Raw genomic sequence first — 19,365 nt, forward strand, 5'->3', positions numbered from 1 at the left:
CTAAATGTCCTCTTACCATTTTATACACATATCCTATAGCCCTGTTCAGTTCCTCTGGGAAATGCTGCCCAATGCAAGGTCTTCCCCTCGCCATCCCCAGCCCCTACACAAGACTCACACTGAGGGCTGTGGGATGACACAGCTGGACATGGAGCAAGGAGTGCCAGGATGGCTTCTCAAGTGACAGAGCAGAGGGACACTGGCAGGAACACTCAGAAAGGACAAGGCCCAGAGACCCAGAGTTGAGCCTCTGCCCTGGGCCCCAGCTGTCTTTCCTTCCAGTCTGTGTTCCCATCTTTCTTCAGGCCATCCACACCTTTTGTCCTTTAACCCAGGAGGAAGCATCCTCCCAACTGCTGCATAACTGATCACTCCCAGAGATTTGAAAAGCCTCCACTCATGCCTTCCAGTGGCAAACTTGTCCCTCTGTCATGCCCAAACACCACCACTTTGATGCCTGCTCTCTTATCTGAGATCTGGATGCCTCTGAGTTGGCCATTCAGGCTCTCTGGGGAATAGTTTGGAACTTCACACTGGAGTTCTGCCTCCTTGGTGAACACTGAGGGATCAGGAGGAACCAGGCCTGAACCTGAGCACGGGGTGGGGGGTGGGGGGTCAAAAGACCCTTCCCGGAGCCCACCATGGGATAGGGGTATACTAGGCAGAGCTATGCTCAGCAGTGTGATGCCCCCCCACGTGTGGCTGTGCAAAGGTGGCCACAGCACACTGACTCAGGAGCGCTGAGGCCTGTGAGCCCTGTTTGCTGAGGTGGGAAGAGCTGGGGAGCAGTTTTAGGAAGGTGGGTTTCCCACAGGGACTGGCACTGTGGGCTCCAGTGCAGAAGGTCCTTGAAACGTGGACATTAAAAGGTGTGGGCTGGGAGATGGGAGAGAGCCCAAGAGCCTACATGAAAAAGAAAAAGCAAGTGTCTTACTTTCCGATGGCTGCACTAAAGATACCACGACCAAGGCAACTTACAAAAGAAAGCATTTCATTTGGGTTTCATGATTCCACGGGGTAGTGGAGTCCATGGCCATCATGGTGGGGATCACGGCATCAGGCAGGCAGACATGGCACGGGAGCAGTAGCTGAGACAACAACCACAAGGCAGAGCATGCTAACTGGGAATGTCATGGGCTCCTGAAACCTCAAAGCTCTCCCCCAGAGCCACACCTCCTCACAAGGCCACACCTCCTCACAAGGTCACACCTCCTCAACAAGGCCACACCTCCTAATCCTTTCCAAAGAGTTCCACCAACTGGTGATCAAACAATCAAATATATGAGCCTATGGGGGCCATTCTCATTCCAACCTCCACACCAGGCATGGCAGCATTTGCTTATGGATGAGACAGACTTCCGCCTAGCTGGTCAGCAAGTACCAGGCCCATAAGAGACCACATCTTACCATCATCCTGTTGTTTATGAGGAACAGCCCCCTAATGTTCTCTGGCCTCCACACACATGTAGGTACAACCTGAACATGCATGTATGCTCACACATCAGAGAACCCACACACATGAGCACAGCCCTGGTGGTTTCAGAAGCATGTGAATGCATAATGATTGGTGTTTACTGAGCACTAGCTGTGTCTGTGTGTGTGTGTGTGTTTAGATGTATTTATTTATTATGTATACAGTGTTCTGCCAGCATGTGTGCCTGCAGGCCAAAAGAGGGCACCAGATCTCATTAAGCATGGTTGTGAGCTACCATGTGGTTGCTGGGAATTGAACCCAGGTCCTCTGGAAGAGCAGACAAGGCTCTTAACCACTGAGCCATCTGTCCAGCCCTGCTGTGTGTGTTTTTATCATATTGCCTTGCATCGTAGATTCTTATTAGGTTATATCTGCCCCCCCCATCAGAAAGCAGGCCATGACCCCCCACAGCTCTCTCTGGACACAAGATTGGTCAGCAAACCTGCTATGACCTGAAAGATTCCCTCTTCCTCACAGTTGCAGGCCCAGGCCCCCTAACACCCAGGCCCAAAACAACTTTGAACTATAACTTCACTTTTGTCTAGTGCCTTTCCATCCTGGGCCTCCGGGCACATAGCCTAGGTAACACAGTGGAGAGTGTGTCCACCACCCCACCCCGCCCCAGTCACACAGAGCAAGGAACTCTCTTTGTTCCAAAGCAGTGAAGGCTCATTCTCTTGCAGCCCTGCCATGCTGTCTGTGGTGGCTATCTCTCTTAAGGAAGCTCCTCTTAGGACGTACAGACTCCCTCCAGGGCCCCATCATGGCTGTCAGTGGCAACTATGCTGTGACTGCCCCCATACCTCTTCCTGAAGCTTCTTTCCTACCAGTCCTGTAACTCCATTTCTTCAGCCCCCACACATCAGCATTTGCCACTATGGTTTCCGTTTAAGAGGTGGGCAAGTGTAGGCTCAAGGACAAGCTGTCCCAAGGTCACCCAGCATGGAGAGACAGTGAATTCCCCGACTGAGTCCATGGGCCGTTCCTCGGGGAACCTCTGAAATCAAAAAGGGACATTGATTTCATCCAAGGAGAGTTTATTGTAAGCAACAATGAAGCACCCACGATGCCCAGCTATCCATTAGAACACAGAAGCCCAGATCTGTGCTTCCTGGGAACTGGAAATGAAACATGGAAGCACAGGACAGCCAAGGAACATACTGGACCCCACTCTCAGCCTCACAGACACCAGCCCTGAGCAGGCTGGAAGGCATGGGCCACAGCCGGCAGGTGCTCACCGTGACCACCAGGTGGCAGAAGTAGGATTATAAATCAGACCGTCCTTGGAGCCCCATAGGTCACCTTGAGTGGCTTCTTCCATAAGTGAATGGCAGCTCCTGGACAGTGAAACAGCTCAGGAGGGAAGAGTGCAGTAAGGGTATTTTCAAGAGCCACATGGGTAAAAATGCCAGACTACAGGAATGGCATAGGAACAGCAATAGCAGGCTGGGGTCTCTGCCACCGAGGCCGGTGGGCAAGGCTAGTTCTTCCTCATGGTGTAGCCCTGGATCATGCTATTGAAGTAAGCTGGAGTGTTGCGCTCTGGGTAGAAAAGAATCATGTAACACTTGGGACCAAAGTATCCCAAGCTGATGGCCAGGAAGTTGAGCACAGTGACCAGGAGGTCCATGACAGTGACCAGCACTCCATCATAGATGGACATGAAGGTGCAGAGGGAGGTGGAGGAGGTGAAGGAGAAGGTCATGCTAAGAGTAATGAACTTAGCCTCATTGTAGTTGGTGGGCAGCTCCTTGCCCATGTAAGCAAAGCTGAATCCTGCCACGGACAGCAGCAGGTCCATGCTGGTGTTTAACAGTAGCCCATTGCGGTAATTAGGGTGGCATGAGAGGATCATGATGTTAGGGTCATCAGGGTCAGTCCGGCCAATGGGGTTGATGGTGGTGGTCAGCATGTTTGCTGCCACCAGGACCGCCTTGATGGCCGTGATGAAGACCACAAAGACATAGGGCCCACGGTAACGCACCCAGAAGCCGTAGGCACGTGGCAAGCGTCTGGCTATCTTGAAGACACACACTATCTGGAAGGAGCGCACAGTGATGCAGGCTAGGCAGATGGAGAAGCAGATGGTGAAGAAAGCCTGGCGGCAGAGACAGGTGAACACCGTGGGGGGCCCCACGTACACAGGCACCATCCCAAATGCCAGCAGCAGCGGCACCAGCATCAAGAAGCACATGGGGCCACCAGCGGAGCGTACCATAGGTGTCTGGAAATGCCTCCAGAAGATGAGCAGAACGGCCAGTGTGCTGAAGAAGCCCAGGGCGGCCAGTATGGCAACCATGATGGTGGACGCTTCGTGCCACTCCAGGAAGGCCTGCCGCCGCTTGAAGCAAGTGATGCCGTTCTTGTGGGACCACGTGGAAGCCGGGCAGGGCAAACAGTTAAACTCATCTGCAAAAGCCCACAGTGACTCCCATCAGCTGGACCCCCCACCTGCAAGGCCATATCCACTGGGGCCTAGGCCCTGAGCCAGAGAGTTGAGCAATGCTCCCCCGCCCCCGCCCCCGCCCAACACAGCCTCACCTCACAGACAAACAGGGCCCAGCTGTGTTAAGTCATTTTCTCAAAGTCACAGAGCCAAATGGATGCAAACCCTGGTCTCCTTGCTCAGAACCCAACTCTAAGGCCTGTCAAGATATCCCCCCCCCCCCAGTGGGAGAGGCCTACAACCACATCCTCAAGGACCTCATTCAGTTAGCATTTTGGGTGGTGTATATGTGTGTTTACACCCTGCATGAGTGTGTGTGTGTGTGTGTGTGTGTGTGTGTGTATGTGCGCGCGCGCGCGCGCGTGTAAACACGGGTGTACAGGCTAGAAGACAGCATCAGTATTATTTCTCAAATACCACCCACTTTTCCTTTCTTCCTTCCCTCTTTCTCACTCTTTGTTCTTTCTTTCTTTCTTTCTTTCTTTCTTTCTTTCTTCATTCCTTTCTTTCTCTCTCTCTCCTCTCTCTCTCTCTTTCTCTCTCTCTCTCTTCCTTTCTTTCTTCCTTATTGACACAATTGCCTAGAATTCAACAAGTCAGCTAAACTGACCGGCCAGTGAGCCCCAGGGATCCGCTTGTCTCAACCTCCCCACACCGGTTCCAAGTGCATCATGCCTGTCTCTGTTCCACATGGATTCTGAGGCTCACACCTATCTATGTCCTTGTATATACAAGGTAAGCCCTTTACCAACAGTATGTCCCCAGCCCCATTAAGAGCCAGACACTGTGGCAGGTACCAGAGATGGAGAGCTCTGAAGATGGGAAAAGCCTGGCCCCTGTCTGCACGCTACTGACAACTGTGACAGGCCAGTAGAAGCCTTCAACAAACCTGATCAGTGCGGAGAGAGTGCCCTCCTGCTGCTGGGCACAAAGCAAGATTTTTTTCATTCAAAGGTGATTCTTAATCAATGAGGTCATGAGAAAAATTTACTGTGTGCTGCGCTAATGTGAATTTAAACATGAGAATGAGAAAGAGAGTGTCTTTCGAGTGGGGATTCAGTCAATGGGACTGGGGAGCTGGCTCAGTGGGTACAGTGCTTGGCACACAGTGAAAGACCTGACCTAAGTACCACACAAAAACCCATACTTGGGATTTTGCTTCGTGGGAAGCCACAGGAGGTACCGCTCCTAATCTCTGGCCTTTGGATACTCATATTCCCTAGGAAGACCCCAGAGACCCTGGCGAAGGGAAAACTCCAGGACAGGGCAGGGGTGCTGAGCCATGAACAGAACCCAAGGTCTGCTAAGGGAGGGCCGGGCGGGGCAGTGGGAGCCATACCTGCAGAGCGGTTGAGGTAGGTGCCTGGGGGACAATCCATGCACTCAAAACAGCAGGGGTTGAGACCCACGGGCTTTTTCGATTGCCCAGGCTGGCAGCTCTTGGAGCACATGGACATGGGGATCTGGAGGAGGAAGACAAGAGAGCCTGAGCCCTCTTTCCCTACCCTCTGGGACGCCAGTGCTCTCCCCACCTAGCAGGATGCACCTCAGGAAAGGGTAGCCTGGCCCTGTCTGGACCACTGTTAGAACTGTGTCTTTGCAGGACTCTCTTGGTTTTTCCCATCTGTGACCTAATCCAACCTGCCACCCTCTGGTAAAATGCCCAAGAGTTAAGAAAGAGACTTCATGGGGAGGTAGACAGGATTGAGTGTAACTCCAGGGGCACTGGCAGCCATCTTATCACAAAGAGGACATCATGGCCAAAGAAAAACCTGATCTTGGTTGGGGAGACTTGAAAGATATCGAGAGATCCTGCACCCATCCTTGCCAAAACTGTCACCATCTATTCCGCTACCATGCTTTCCTGTCGCTTAAAGCCAAGATTCTTGCTTGCGTGTCCTTCTGAGGAGCAGGGGTCTCAGGTGAACTAGAACACGAGGGTGACGTCCATGCCCATTGTCTCTCCTGCAGGAGAAGCCAGCACGGGAAGGTCATCAAGCATGGACAGAATGGATGACTTACACACAGAGAAACAGTGAGAGTGAGGATGACATGGAGGGAATGAGGAAGATCTAGTGTGTGAGCCCGGTGAGGGGAGCCATAAGTGGACAGAGCATGGCAGAGGGAGGAGACACTGGAGCCATGAGTGGACAGAGCATGGCAGAGGGAGGAGACACTGGAGTGCCTCAGGCAGCCACAGCTCTGGGGCGGGTGAGCAGCCACTGGATCCTACAGAGAGTTTTTTTTTTTTTTTTTTTTTGTGACCAAAGAAAATCATCTCTTATGGATACGACCAAGAAGGGCCCAGGGCTCAGACCCGGGAGCCACAGAAGGACCCGTCAGCACCAGAGACAATCTCTTTTTGTCTCTTTCAAATCTGAGGTCTCTGCCTTCATGCCCCCCTACACCCAGGTCCTTCTTGTGCCCGGCCATCACATGACATTTCTAGACAACTTGTCCCCCTCCCTAGCACTTCATAGAAAACCTCTACTGATTCCCAGCAGTCAAAAGCAAATGTCTGTGGGCTGATAAGATGCCTCAGCTAGTAAAGGTGACTGAAGCCAAGTCGGCTGACCTGAGTTCAATCCTCGGAACCCATGTAAAGGTGGAAGGAGAGAAACGACTTCACAAAGTTGTACCCTGACCTCCGTGTGCACACTGTGGCACGCTGCCCACATATGCATCATGCATACAGACATGCATCCTCATTCTCATCATGATTTAAAAGATCCCCAGTGCCTTATGGGGACTTCTTTGCCAGTAATATGAGCATGTGCAGGTGCACACACACACACACACACACACACACACACACACACTTACCTGGAGCCATAGCCCACCACACATTGCCAGGTCTGTCTCCTCTCCCACCTCTGAACGCAAGATCTCTTACTGGCTCTTGAGTGACCAGACCAGGTCGGCCCTGCCTTGAACCCCTGAGAACTCATTATGTTTTTCATTCACTCATCCTTCCACTCACACACGGATGGTGGCTTGGGAGAAATAGCGCCATTGGTAGCGTGCTTCCCACAAAAGCATGAGGCCCCAAGTTCCATCTCGGACACCCATGTCAGAAGCCAGGTGTGAGCTCATGCCTGTAATGCCGGTGTTGGGTGATTGGCGACAGGGGGATCCATGGGGCTTGCTGCCCCGACAGGCTAGCTAAATTGGAAACTCCTAGGTCTCAATCAGAGACCCTGTCTAAAAAGAGAGGGGCAGCTACAGAGGTTAAGTCTGGCCTCCACATGTACATACCTGCACACGCACCAGCACGCATATGTGTGCACACCTGTACACACACAAACTGATGGCAGATGCTGGCGACAGCGCTGAAGATTTGCATATTCATGAAGAAGACGGAGCGTTTTAAATACCATGAAGAATGCTAAAACAAAAATGCTAAACAGGAGAGCGTCACTGGGGCTTTGAGAGAGACAGAGGATGGCTGGCTTCCAGCTTGACCACGGAGAGCCTGAAGTCCTCACAGTGAGAAGACAGAAGAGCAAACTGGCAACTCAGATTCCCAGAGAACTGGGCCATGGGGCCCAGCACAGCCTCCAAAGATGCAGTCGGGTGCATGAAGTGGATATTTGGGAACACATAGAGCGTTCCACTTACTGGTAACAGAAATACCCTCAGAGAGAGCAATTAATAAGAAAACTTACCAAGCAAATGACTGACCTACTGAGGCTGAATTTTTGCTCACTCAGATTAAAACAATAAAACTATAAATAAGTAAAAGATGGAATCTCTAGAGAAACACAAAGATATTATAAGAGACCCCAAAAAAGAGCATGAAGGGCATGTAAGCCTCTCACACAGGAACCACATATCATGCCAGTATAAACACATACACCCCTAACAAGAGAGACTCCAAATACATAAAGCAAGAAAGAGCTGAAGGAAAACAGAGAAATGTGTAGTATCTGAAAATAACAGGTGGAAATGTTAGCATCATACTTTCAGTTAATACAGAGAGCTAAAGAGAGAGGATCCACAATGAGGTGAAAAAATTGACCAACACCATAGAACCACACACTTTACCAGGACACTCTGCCCAGCAGCAACGGAGCGCAGCACCTTCCTGAGTGCACATGACCAGGACAGATGCTATTCAGGCTTGGCTGTGATGCAAGTTTTAATCAAATTAAAAAGATTGAAATCACAGCAGACATGTTCTCCAAGCACAGAAAAAAACAAATGAGACAAATAAAAGAAGGAGGGGCTGGATAGATTGTGCAGAGGTTAAGAGCACCGGCTGCTCTTGTGGGGGGGACCCAGCGTGGGCTGCCTAGTGAGACTCTATCCAAGAAAACCAAAGAGGGCTGGAGATGTAACTCATTTGGTCGAGGTTGCCCAGCATGCGTGCAGCTCTGGGTTTGAACCCAGCACTCCATATCCCAAGGACACGCCTGCAATCCTAGCACTCAGGAGGTGCAGGCAGAAGGATCAGATACTCAATCTCATTCCAGTTACATAATGTATTCGAAAACACCTTGGGTTAGAGACCCTGTCAACAAGGAAGAGAGAAAGGAAGAAAGGGAGGAACAGAGGGAGGGAGGAACGGAGGGAGGGAGGGAAAATGAAAAAGGAAGGAGGGGAGAGGAAAAGAAAGAGGGCCAGAAGGGTGTGGCTAGATGGTAGATCTCTTGCTTAGCATGTGAGAGACCCTGGGCTCAATTCCCAACACCATAGAGTACACAAACAAACAAACAAATAATAAAGGACCTAAAATCACTGGCGTTCACTAGACCAGTGGTTCTCAATCTCCCTAATGCTGAGACCCTTTAATACAGTTCCTCATGTTGTGGTGACCCTATTCATAATATCATTTAATTATTACTTTATAACTACAATTTTGCTACTGTTATGAATCATAATGTAAATATCTGTGTCTTCTGATGGTCTTAGGTGACCCTCAAAGGGTAGTGACCCCTAGGTTGAGAACTGCTGTACCAGACTGTAAGAGTCAAGGTAGGAGAAGCAGGGTAGGAGTGGGATTCTGGTCCCCAGTGGAGAGACGTATCCATGGCAAACCATCTGATTTCTCTGCGGTCCTCCCACCAGTGAATGAGAAGGTCACAGAAGGAGGGGGCTTGGGTTCTCACAAGAAGCTGGGGCGTTCAGGGTAGACTGCTGGGCACCTGAGGACAGCCCTTTGATTCTGTCATGGGGATAGCTGGTAAGGTCCATTTACAACCAGGGCTGTAGGACTGAGGGCTGGGAACCCTGGGTTAGAGGTCTACCACCGTTCCCAAGTAGTCAACCAGAGAAACCACATGGTAGTAAAAGAGAAGGACTACATAAAGGAGGGGGAAGAGAGAGATGGTCACCACCTGTCACTTGACCACCCAATGCCCCCTTTGCACAGACAGGGCTGCCCAATATCCTAAAGGCTCTGTGGCCCACCAGGCTCAAGCAGGACAGTCTCATGCAGCCATCATTTGCCAGTCTGGGCCTTGCACTTATACTCAGCCACATAGGACCTGGAAATACAAGGGCTTAGCACTCCACAGAGCAACCTGTGGCCACCAGGGGATGGGATCCAGCCAATCCAGCTACCCATTTCTTTCCCTTGTAACATAGCTTGAAGGCAAGTCCTTGAAAGGTGACAGGAAGATGGCACTCCAGTGGTTCACACCAGTGTTTGGCTTGAGGGCATTCCTTTGGACTGGTTTCACCTCTTCTCTCCTATGTGCCTTCCCATCTCCCAATCCTGGTACTTGGGGGCATGTCTGTAATGAGCCAAATATGTAACCTGATTCCATTACAGGATCATTGTTTATATAACTAAGGAAAAGAAGGGTCCCTTGTCCAAGAGAACTGGAGTTCTTACACAGAGGGGACATTTGGACGCTGACAAGAGCACAAAGACACTTCCAGGTGAAAAAGGCAAAGATAAGAGTGGAGCACCAGCAAGCTGAGGAGAGCCAGGGAGCACCAGCAAGCTGAGGAGAGCCAGGGAGCACCAGCAAGCTGCCAAACACCAGGAGAGAGGCCAAGCAGGCTTCTGGCCTCTGTGGGGACCAGCAGCACCTCTCCCTCTGCTTCTGCTCCAGAACCTGAGATGAAGAACTCCTGTGGTTTGAGTCAAGAAAATAGGCAGAGACACCAACCTGGTTGATTCCACAAGCTCAACACTGAATGACTGGCCATAGCTGGAGGACTATGTAGAGAAAGCCTCGACCACAGACAAGCTGTGTGGACTTCAGGCTATTGTGCAACCTCTCTGTGCCTTTGGTGTTCTAGTCCACACCACGGGGAGAGTCCCTGTGATGGGGAATCCTAGCAACTTGATGAAACTTAGAATTCATGGGAATCAGCTCTGGTTGTGTCTGAGAGGGCGTCTCTAGAAGTTTTAGCAGAGGAGGTGAGATCCACCCTGGGTGTGGGCACTACGCCTCCACGGGCTGGGGTCCTGGGATGATTCAAAAGGAAGAAGTGAGCTGAGCACCTGCATCCATCTCTTTCTGCTTCCTGTCTGTGGATGTGCTGTGACCAGCTGCCTTGGGGCTCCTGCTGCCATCCCTCCCCGCCATGGTGGACCGCATCCTCAAACCACCCTCAAAGCACAAGTTTAAATAAACCCTTTGTTTCTTAAGCCACTCATACCAGTCATTTGGTGTCAGCATCAAGGAATGTGCTTAATCCCACCACCCAGGCCGATGTGCGGGCTTCATCACAGGGCTGTGAGCAGAGGCCCCTGAGTCGCCCATCTCCTGGAGCTAGAGCACCTTAAACTCCATAGCTCTCAGTTGGCAAGTCTGACGTGACCGCAGACCCTAACCCCAAAACGGAGACCCCACGGCTATCTACTGCTGATGCATCTGTGAGGGCCCTTCTTGACAAGCCCGCAGGCACCACCCTCCAAGCTGACCGTGTTGTTGGGGGTGTGCCAGGACACATTGGCGATGAAGGACATCCTCTGATGGGTGGGGGAGTAGGAGGCAATGCTTTGGAAGGGATTCTGGCTCAGGTCCCACTGCCACTGGATGATGTCCAAGATCATCGGCATGTCCCCGTTTTGGTCGAAGAAGAGCTGGTTGCCCAGGAGGGTGAAGTTGACTTGCCGGAGCTCCCTGAGTAGCTGGAAGGGTCAGAAAGAGGAAGCAGGGCTGGCCTCAGAGACCGGAGCAGACACGTGAGAGTCCACCACCCTTGCGCCAGCCACAGCATCTGTCAATGTGAGCATCAAGCTTTGGGGAAGCGGCTGGCAGTAGGTGGTGGGTGACTCTGGAACCTGATGTGTCTGGAGCCAGGCCTCGGCCCTGCCACTCTCTGTGAAGCTTTGGGTCTGTTGCTCAACCTCTCTGGACTCAAGTTTCTTTTCTGCAAAGTGGAGACAGTAGGACCCTGTCTTCTGGGCACTGGAGCCACATTAGAAACCTAGAATGGGGGCCGGAGAGAAGGCTCAGCAGTTAAGAGCACCCAGTGTTCTTCTGAGGACCTGGGTTCAATTCCCAGCACCCATATTGCTGCTCACAACCACCTGTTACTCCATGGACACTGCACACATGTGGTGCACAGACATAAACACACGGGTAAACACTCACGTAAATAAAATATTTTAAAAAATAACTTAGAACAGTAGCAGAGAACACAGCTTTCTCGCCTTCCCCTCCCCAGAAGTCACCTGGGGTATCCCTCGGGGGTTCTCTCAACTGCAAACAACAACAATCAGTCCTTCCCACTTCCCCACACCGAGGGTCAGCTCTCTCTGAGCCCATCTCCCCACACCAGTGCTAGTGTTCTGAACACAGCAGCCCGGAGCTGAATTGCAGTCCTAGCTCTGCCCTGAGTTGGTTCTGTTACTTCGGCTCCCTGTGCCCCAGTCTCCCTAAGTGTGAGAGATCAACCATGACGATGTATCCTAGTGGGCACCAGGCAATTGGTACAGCGCGGCTCTGAACAATGACATGGGCTACCAGGGTCTCAGCACCAGAGTCAATCCCAGCTGGCAGCCAAATGCCTTTCAAAGAACGGCACATTTCAAAACAAAAGGACTTAGAGAGGTGGAACCAGGTTCTGAGGCCATGCGGTGGAGACACACGGCTGAAATAGCGCAAAGTTGTGTTGGTGTATGCGTGTGTGTGTGTGTGTGTGTGTGTGTGTGTGTGTGTGTGTTGTGTGTGTGTGTGTGTGTGTGTGTGTGTGTTGTGTGTGTGTGTGTGTGTGTGTGTGTGTGTGTGTTGTGTGTGTGTGTGTGTGTGTGTGTGTGTGTGTGTGTGTGTGTAGTGTATTATGGGGGGGGGGTGTCCTGTGCACCGCACAGAGCCCAGAGGAAGACATCAAGTGTCTTACTCTATCTTTCCCCCTCCACCTTACTTCCTTGAGACAGAGTCTCTCACTGAACCTGGAGCTTGGTTGGCAGCCAGCAGCCCCAGCAATCCTTCCATCTCTACCCTCCCCAGCACTGGGATTATGGGCACACACAGCCAAGTCCAGTTTTTTACATGGGTTCTGGGGATTCGAACTCAGACCTTTGTGCCTGCTGGGTACCTGGAGGTAGGGGAATACCTTGTGGCTTCCCAGACCCCGAGCATGGCAATGTGGAGTCAGTCCCTGCAAGATTAGGCCCTCACCTTCCATGGGTTAACCGTTTCCTTGGTGCAGCGGATCTGGTTGCAACTCAGGAATCTGTGCAGGGCGTGGGCCACCGCATAGACTGCCGAGTACACACTGTAGACCACACGCTCCCCGGAAAGCATAAGGATATTGTTGAAGGACTCGGTGATGTTCAAGCAGGCATCACATTCCTGATTGCAAGTGGCCCGCGGGTTGGTCTTGTTGGCCACAGGGTGCTCTACCTTGGTATGGCGCACTCGGAATTCGCTGAAGCCAGGGATGGACACCCTCTGAATGGTGATACCCAGGAAAGTGCCCGTGTGGCGCAGCTCTGTAAGGTTGTGCAGAACTGGGTCGATAGCCCAGGACTCAGAGGCGATCCACACAAGGCCGGTGAAGTTCCAGCGCAGCACCTCCAGGAAGAAGTTACGCAGGGCTAGCTCTGGCGAGAACACCACCACAACACGTGCTGTGGTCCGGTGCAGCTTGTCTAGGATGCTGTCCAGTTGGCTCTGCTCCTCAGGCCTCATGCCCTGGCTGGGTTCAGGTATGGGCAGAACCTCCTGGAAGGCAATGCAGATGTCACCTGTGTTGACCAGACGCTGGCTCAGCAGCTGGCCGTTCTCCCGGCCATAGTCGTCATTGCTTGCGAGTACCACAATCCAGTTCCAGTGGAAGTGAAGCATCAGCTGCACCATGGCTTCTATGTGATGGGTCGCACTGGGCACTGTGCGCAGCATAGCAGGGAAGCGCTTCTTGTCCCTCAGCTTGTCGGAGATGGCGCTGTATGTGATCTGCCAGAGTGAAATATTAGAGGAGGTACTCTGCAGACGGAGGTTCTGGCCCGCCTGGTCCCACAGCTGCTTCGCCCCAAATAAACACATGAGACTTATTTATAAACTGTTTGGCCAGTGGCTTAGGCTTCTTTACTGGCCAACTCTCTCTCAATTATTAATCCATAACTATTAATCTATGTATTTCTACATGGCCTTATCTTACCAGAGAAGGCTCCAGAATGTTACTCCTTCATGGCATTTCCTCGAGAGCTCTCTCTGAGTCCTCTCCCCAGAATTCTCCTCGTCTCATAGCCCCACCTATGCTTCCTGCCTGGTTACTGGACAGTCAGTGTTTTAGTCATCAACCAACAAGAGAAACATATAGACAAAAGGACCTTTCCCCCATCAGTACTCCGCCTGACATCATTACCCTGGTGACATATGGGGACACATAACACACTTAACACATAACAACTGGATGACCTTTTTGCTATCTGTGGTGGCAGGCCTCACCTACCCTCTCACCTTTGGCTGTAGAGGCAGATCTCACCCAAATCCCCCAGAATGTTTACCCCAGACCCTTCCTTCATCGCTTCCAGTTAAATGAGCCCACCCTTTGGGGAGAAGTCACATGGACCACGCCAGACTCTAGGCGGCTCAGCTACAGAAACCCCCCTTGTGGTCACATGTACTGTGTAAAGGAGTCTCTACATAGTCACACCTTAAGCTTATTGAGCTCCTGGAATGGGAATGATTGCTTCCTGGAAAGCTTTCCCCAAACTGAACAGTGTTTTAAACACCGACAGTGAACCACCCGGCACTGGACTCCCCGAAGTCTGATCCAAGTTCACAAAGTCAGTCTGCATTGGGTTTTCATTCTCATCTCTTCACGGATCACTGCATTGACACCCGCAGGGTCCCCCTCACCTAGGGAATCCGTCCCCTCCCAGTAATCAGGTTTAAAATTTTGGTGGCATCTTTGACTTCTGCACACACCACACACTCATAAGCTGGTCCTTTCAGTTGTCCCTTGAGGGTGCCTACCCAGACCCATCCCGGACCTCCCTACTCCATCCCAGCCATCATCCTCGTGGCCTCTGCCCCCCTCTCCCCCTACTTTCCTCCAGGCCCTAGCTTCTCTTACCACTCACCCTGCTTCCTGGAACACTCTCCTCCCAGGGGCTCACACAGCTCCCCTAAGCCCTTGAGCCCTTTTCCTGTGGTCAGCAAACCTACCTGATCATCACACTGAAAAGACCAATTCTCTCAAGCCTGCTTCAGTCTCCACCCAAAACACTGACCCCCACCCCCACCCCTGGCTACTCTGATGCCTTTTACCCATGGCATCTCTAACATTCTACACCACCCATTTATCCATACATGTTGTCTGTGTCTTCCCATGGAAGACAGACTTCATGAAGGCAGGGATTTGTGCTTGGTTCCCAGCACCTACAACCATCCCTGACACACAGTAGGTGCTCAAGGAATAGCTGTTACATAAATAAAGGGATGAGCTCAGTCCTGGACCAGACATTTCACGCCAAAATATTAGCACATATTTAGCACCTACTATGTGTCTGACCCTGCTCAGGGTACACTACAAGGTAAGAGCCACAGCAACAAGTTCAATACTTGTGCCAGCCTACTGTGTGCCAATCTGATCTTTAGTTAATATTCTACAGCTCTGCTGGACTGGCTGCTTTCATCTATGTGGTTGGTGACAGATTAACAGCAATCAGAGCTTTCCAAGATGGCTGAGAAGGAAAAGGCACTTGCTGCCAAGCCTGAGACATGTGCGGGTTTTCTCTCCCAATAAGTAAGTGAAAATGTATAAAAACAATTTAAAAGATGCCAGGCATGGCAGCGCATGCCTTTAACCCCAGCTCTTGGGTGGCAGAGACAGGTGGATCCCTGTGAGTTTTTAGTGGCAGCCTGGTCTACATAGTGAGTTCTAGGACAGCCAGGGCTACACAGAGAGACCCCCATCTCATGCCCCACCCCCCAAATTTAAAAGATAATAGCAGTCAGATAATCAGCACTTTTGGGGTGTATGTGTGTTATGTTTGCACAATCTGTGTGCACATGTGAGCATGTGTGTATGGGTTCACGTGCACATGTGTGGAGACCAGGAGTCAACACTAAGTGTCTTCCCTATTCACTGTTCACCCTATTTTTGGAGATAACAAAAACAGGGACCTGGGACTCTCAGTGAACCTGGGACTCACCAGTTTGGCAAGACTGGCCATGCAGTGAGCTTAGGGAAACCTCCTGTCTCCCATTCCCCAACCCCCAGTGTTGGTCCTGGTGTTTTATGTGAGTGCTGAAGATCCAAACTCAGGTCCCTGTGCTTGCACAACAAGCACTTTGCCAACACAGCCATCTTCCCAGGCCCGAGTGACACTCCTTAAGGACCTATTTTTACCAACAGAGCCATCTCGCCAGGCCCGGTGGCATTCCTTAAGGGCCTACTATGAGTCAGGTCTTGTGCTAGACAACTGAATGAGCTAATACTGCATGGTCTTTAGTTCTCATTCCTGAGAAAGAGGCAGCTTGTAGTAATGACAGCATTGCAAACTACCTACTGTGTGCTGAAAACTCCTTTAGGTTGACCATTTCAACCCAGACAGTCCTGGATGGAGCTTCATCAGCCCACCTTACAGATGGGAAAACTGAGGCTCAGGAGGGTGAAGAGATTCACCACAGGCTCCTGGTAAAGTCAGGCTGCCTCCTAAGCCTGAACTGCTGCCTGCCCCTGCTCATGTTTCTACCATGGCAGACAGGGAAGAGCTTCTCACCCTCTGGACAGCTGCCCTCTGCCCCTCCCCCGCCACATCTCCCAGGCATCACCTGTGGAATGAGGAAATGGGAGAGGAGGTTGGACACGGTGATGGCGGACTCAGAGTTGTCTGGGCCAATGACAGCCACCACGTGGGGCATATAGTGGCTGTAGTCTTGGAGGATGGGCAGGAAGTCATCATCCTGTGCCAGGAAGTAGAGCCCAGGTTGGACATTGTTGGAATGGTAGCACACGTCCACCATCTCGTAGCCAAGCAGCACGCCTGGTAGCAGAGCGCTGCAGTTGTTGATCTCCTCCACAGCGAAGCGCATGGCCTGCATGAGGTTGTAGCCCAGCACCTTCATGTCATACCTGCAGGGCCACACACTGTGAGGGGCAGGGCCACAGGGAGGGGAAGGGCTCACACTGTGAGGGGCGGGTCTACAGGGAGGGGAAGGGCTCACACTGTGAGGGGCGGGTCTACAGGGAGGGGAAGGGCTCACACTGTGAGGGGCGGGTCTACAGGGAGGGGAAGGGCTCACACTGTGAGGGGCGGGTCTACAGGGAGGGGAAGGGCTCACACTGTGAGGGGCGGGTCTACAGAGAGGGGAAGGGCTCACACTGTGAGGGGCGGGTCTACAGGGAGGGGAAGGGCTCACACTGTGAGGGGAAGAGCTCACACAGTGAGGGGAAGGGCTCACACAGTGAGGGGAAGGGCTCACACAGTGAGGGGAAGGGCTCACACAGTGAGGGGAAGGGCTCACACAGTAAGGGGCGGGTCTACAAAGAGGGGAAGGGCTCACGACAGTGAGGGGCGGGTCTACAGTGAGGGGAAGGGCTCACACTGTGAGGGGCGGGTCTACAGGGAGGGGAAGGGCTCACACTGTGAGGGGCGGGTCTACAGGGAGGAGAAGGGCTCACAGGGAGGGGAAGGGCTCACACTGTAAGGGGCGGGTCTACAAAGAGGGGAAGGGCTCACACTGTGAGGGGCGGGTTTACAGGGAGGGGAAGAGATAAGACAAACCGACAAACAGCTGTCCTATTCCCCACACGGGAAAGCTTGACAAGGAGCGCTACTGAAGATTCCGGCATTTACCACATCCTCGTCCTCACTGTCTCTGTGACCACACTGCGAGTCCTGTGATCTCTACCATTGTCCACCCACACCCACAATGATCTCCTCCATCATCGCCGTCCCCACTGTCACCATTATCTCTCCCTATCCCAGCACCAACACCAACAACCGCCATCACTATTACCATATCTTTGTGATCATCACGGACAACAATGACATCACCATCACCAACAGCACCGTCACTATCTCCACCAACAACACATCTGCATTGTTATCATCGCCACCACTAACAACATCAGCACCATCACCATCACCAACAAGGACACCATCAGCACCACTGCCACCATCAGCACCATATCCCAACACTACTACTATACCATTGTCAACACTCATTCCACCACCAATAACACCATTATCACCAGACCACAGTTTCTACCACTATACCCTAACAACAATCGCTGCCACCGTCATCACCAATGTCACTGCTATCACCATCAGCACCATATGCCATCACCACCATCGCCACCGTCACTTTCTACCATAACTGCTATCACCACTACCATCATCACCACCATTGTCCCTATACCCAATTAACTACCACCATTATTACTGCAGTCAACATTATTAGTGACATTGCCATGTCTCTGCCACTGGTATTGTCGATTATTAAAGATCTGCTTCTCCTCCCCTCCTCCTCCCCCTCCTCCTCCTCCTCCTCCTCATCATCATCATCATCATCATAGGCATCAGAAAGTCTAGCACCATGCTCGGTGCCATCCCCCATCACCAGCCTCAAGTCCACACAGCATCTTCCCCGTTGTCACCTAAGTGGGGAATTCCCACAGTCAACCCTTAGCCAGCCTTCCCTCTCTCCTTCCCTCTTCCTCATCTTCCGGAACGTTCTGCCTCCTGAGCAAGGTCAGGATTGCTCCAGGGCGCACTCAATCTCCAAGTGGTGCTGTCACCCCAAATGGCTCACAGAGTGGGGAGGAGGACTCTCTAAGCCTGGAAGCACTCCCTATCTCCCCAGCCACAACCCTGGAAACTGTAAAGCTCTCCTCAGGGTCCAGTGTCTGAACCTGCTACCCAAACACCACCTTCTGCCTGGCAAGGCAGAGCCTGGTGTCTAGACAAGTCTTTGGCATGGTCTTACTGGGGCTCCCACGTTTGCCGCCGTGGCTGAGGATGGCTTTGGTGGTGACCCTGTGAGCTTAAACATCCCGGTCTTTCCAGAGATATAACATAGGGACAATCCAGGTCTCAGGGTTACAAATACAACTGCTTAAAATTTCAGCAACACAAACTGGGCCGGGGATGGGGGGCACTGGAGACTAGCAGGCTGGATCTAGGATTGCGGCGCTGGCAATGAATGAGGAGAAGCATTCTGGGCCCTGGCCTGGCCTTCTGAGGACTACCTTTTCCCTGGTCCTCGCCTCCCCTCCCCCGCCACTTGCATCTTCCTGTGGGGACTCACTCTTTGCACTTGGGCACCTGGAGGTAGCTGAGGTGGGAGATGCTCTTCACGTTGGCGTGGAGGGAAAAGAGGCCACCCAGGAGGTAGTCCCCAGCCAGGTGGAAGTCGGAGTTCTCTACCAGCTCTCCTGGCTTAGTCACAGCATGCAGCAGGAGAAACAGTAAGTGGCATGTCCTTGCCTGGGGCCCCATGACAGCGGAGTGACAGCTTTGGGAGATGCCCCTACCTCGCTGTGGAGCCTGTCACCCCACACGGAGGCATTTGCACAGACATTTACATAGTGACCATCCTGCCTGGGGACAGGTGGACAGCTTTAGGGGCTCTGGGGAAGGAACAGAAGCTGAAGCAGGATACAGTTCTGGGGCCCAGTGGGGCCTGCACAGCATGGGGGGACAAGGCAGCCTCCTGCCTGAGCTCATAGCTGTGTGGCCACTGGCTGTGAAGGTGACAGGCAGCCGTGGTGACATGCAAAGCGCATAGGGAAGGCAGCGAGGATGGCCATAGACACCGTGAGCCCCGCCTGGTCCATTGGTTTGGTGTCTCCCTTGGCACACAAAGAGAAGAAATAGGCATAAAAGTTGGCATGCCTGGTAGATAGAAGGGGCTAGGGTAGAGTCTAATGGATGCCCAGCTTTTTTCCCCACCACCTTCCACTCTGAGCCCGCATGACCCTTATACCCTCTCTTGTCTCTTTAGTCCTGGTCTCTGACCTACCCTCCTCCTGAACACACTGGGCTCTGAGCTAGCTTAGGATGCTGAGGGGTAGGCCTTCCTCAAGG

The 19,365-nt window shown here is 52.2% G+C and overlaps 1 protein-coding gene across 1 annotated transcript; it reads right to left on the minus strand.

Moving 5' to 3' along the window:
* Positions 1 to 2,622: 2,622 nt before the first annotated feature.
* Positions 2,623 to 19,032, minus strand: Tas1r2 (taste 1 receptor member 2). The gene is made up of 6 exons (XM_027399869.2): positions 18,587 to 19,032; positions 16,109 to 16,409; positions 12,503 to 13,279; positions 10,798 to 11,007; positions 5,260 to 5,383; positions 2,623 to 3,883 (listed from the first exon to the last, which is right to left on the minus strand). The coding sequence occupies exons 1-6, from the start codon at positions 18,775 to 18,777 to the stop codon at positions 2,955 to 2,957; spliced, it is 2,532 nt and encodes an 843-aa protein (XP_027255670.1). The 5' UTR covers positions 18,778 to 19,032; the 3' UTR covers positions 2,623 to 2,954.
* Between the last annotated feature and the right edge of the window lie 333 nt (positions 19,033 to 19,365).

This window comes from Cricetulus griseus, chromosome 2 (genome assembly GCF_003668045.3).
Source record: "Cricetulus griseus strain 17A/GY chromosome 2, alternate assembly CriGri-PICRH-1.0, whole genome shotgun sequence".
Taxonomy (NCBI): domain Eukaryota; kingdom Metazoa; phylum Chordata; class Mammalia; order Rodentia; family Cricetidae; genus Cricetulus; species Cricetulus griseus.

Bases quoted from the DNA above. Each gene is read 5' to 3' on its own strand.
- Tas1r2 (XM_027399869.2), bottom strand. From the start codon at position 18,777: ATGGGGCCCCAGGCAAGGACATGCCACTTACTGTTTCTCCTGCTGCAT. The intron at 13,280-16,108 runs GTGATGCCTGGG...TCACTCTGGCAG, and splicing joins CCCATTTCCTCATTCCACAG to ATCACATACAGCGCCATCTC. The intron at 5,384-10,797 runs GTCAGCTTGGAG...TTCCTCCTCCAG, and splicing joins GGCACACCCCCAACAACACG to ATCCCCATGTCCATGTGCTC.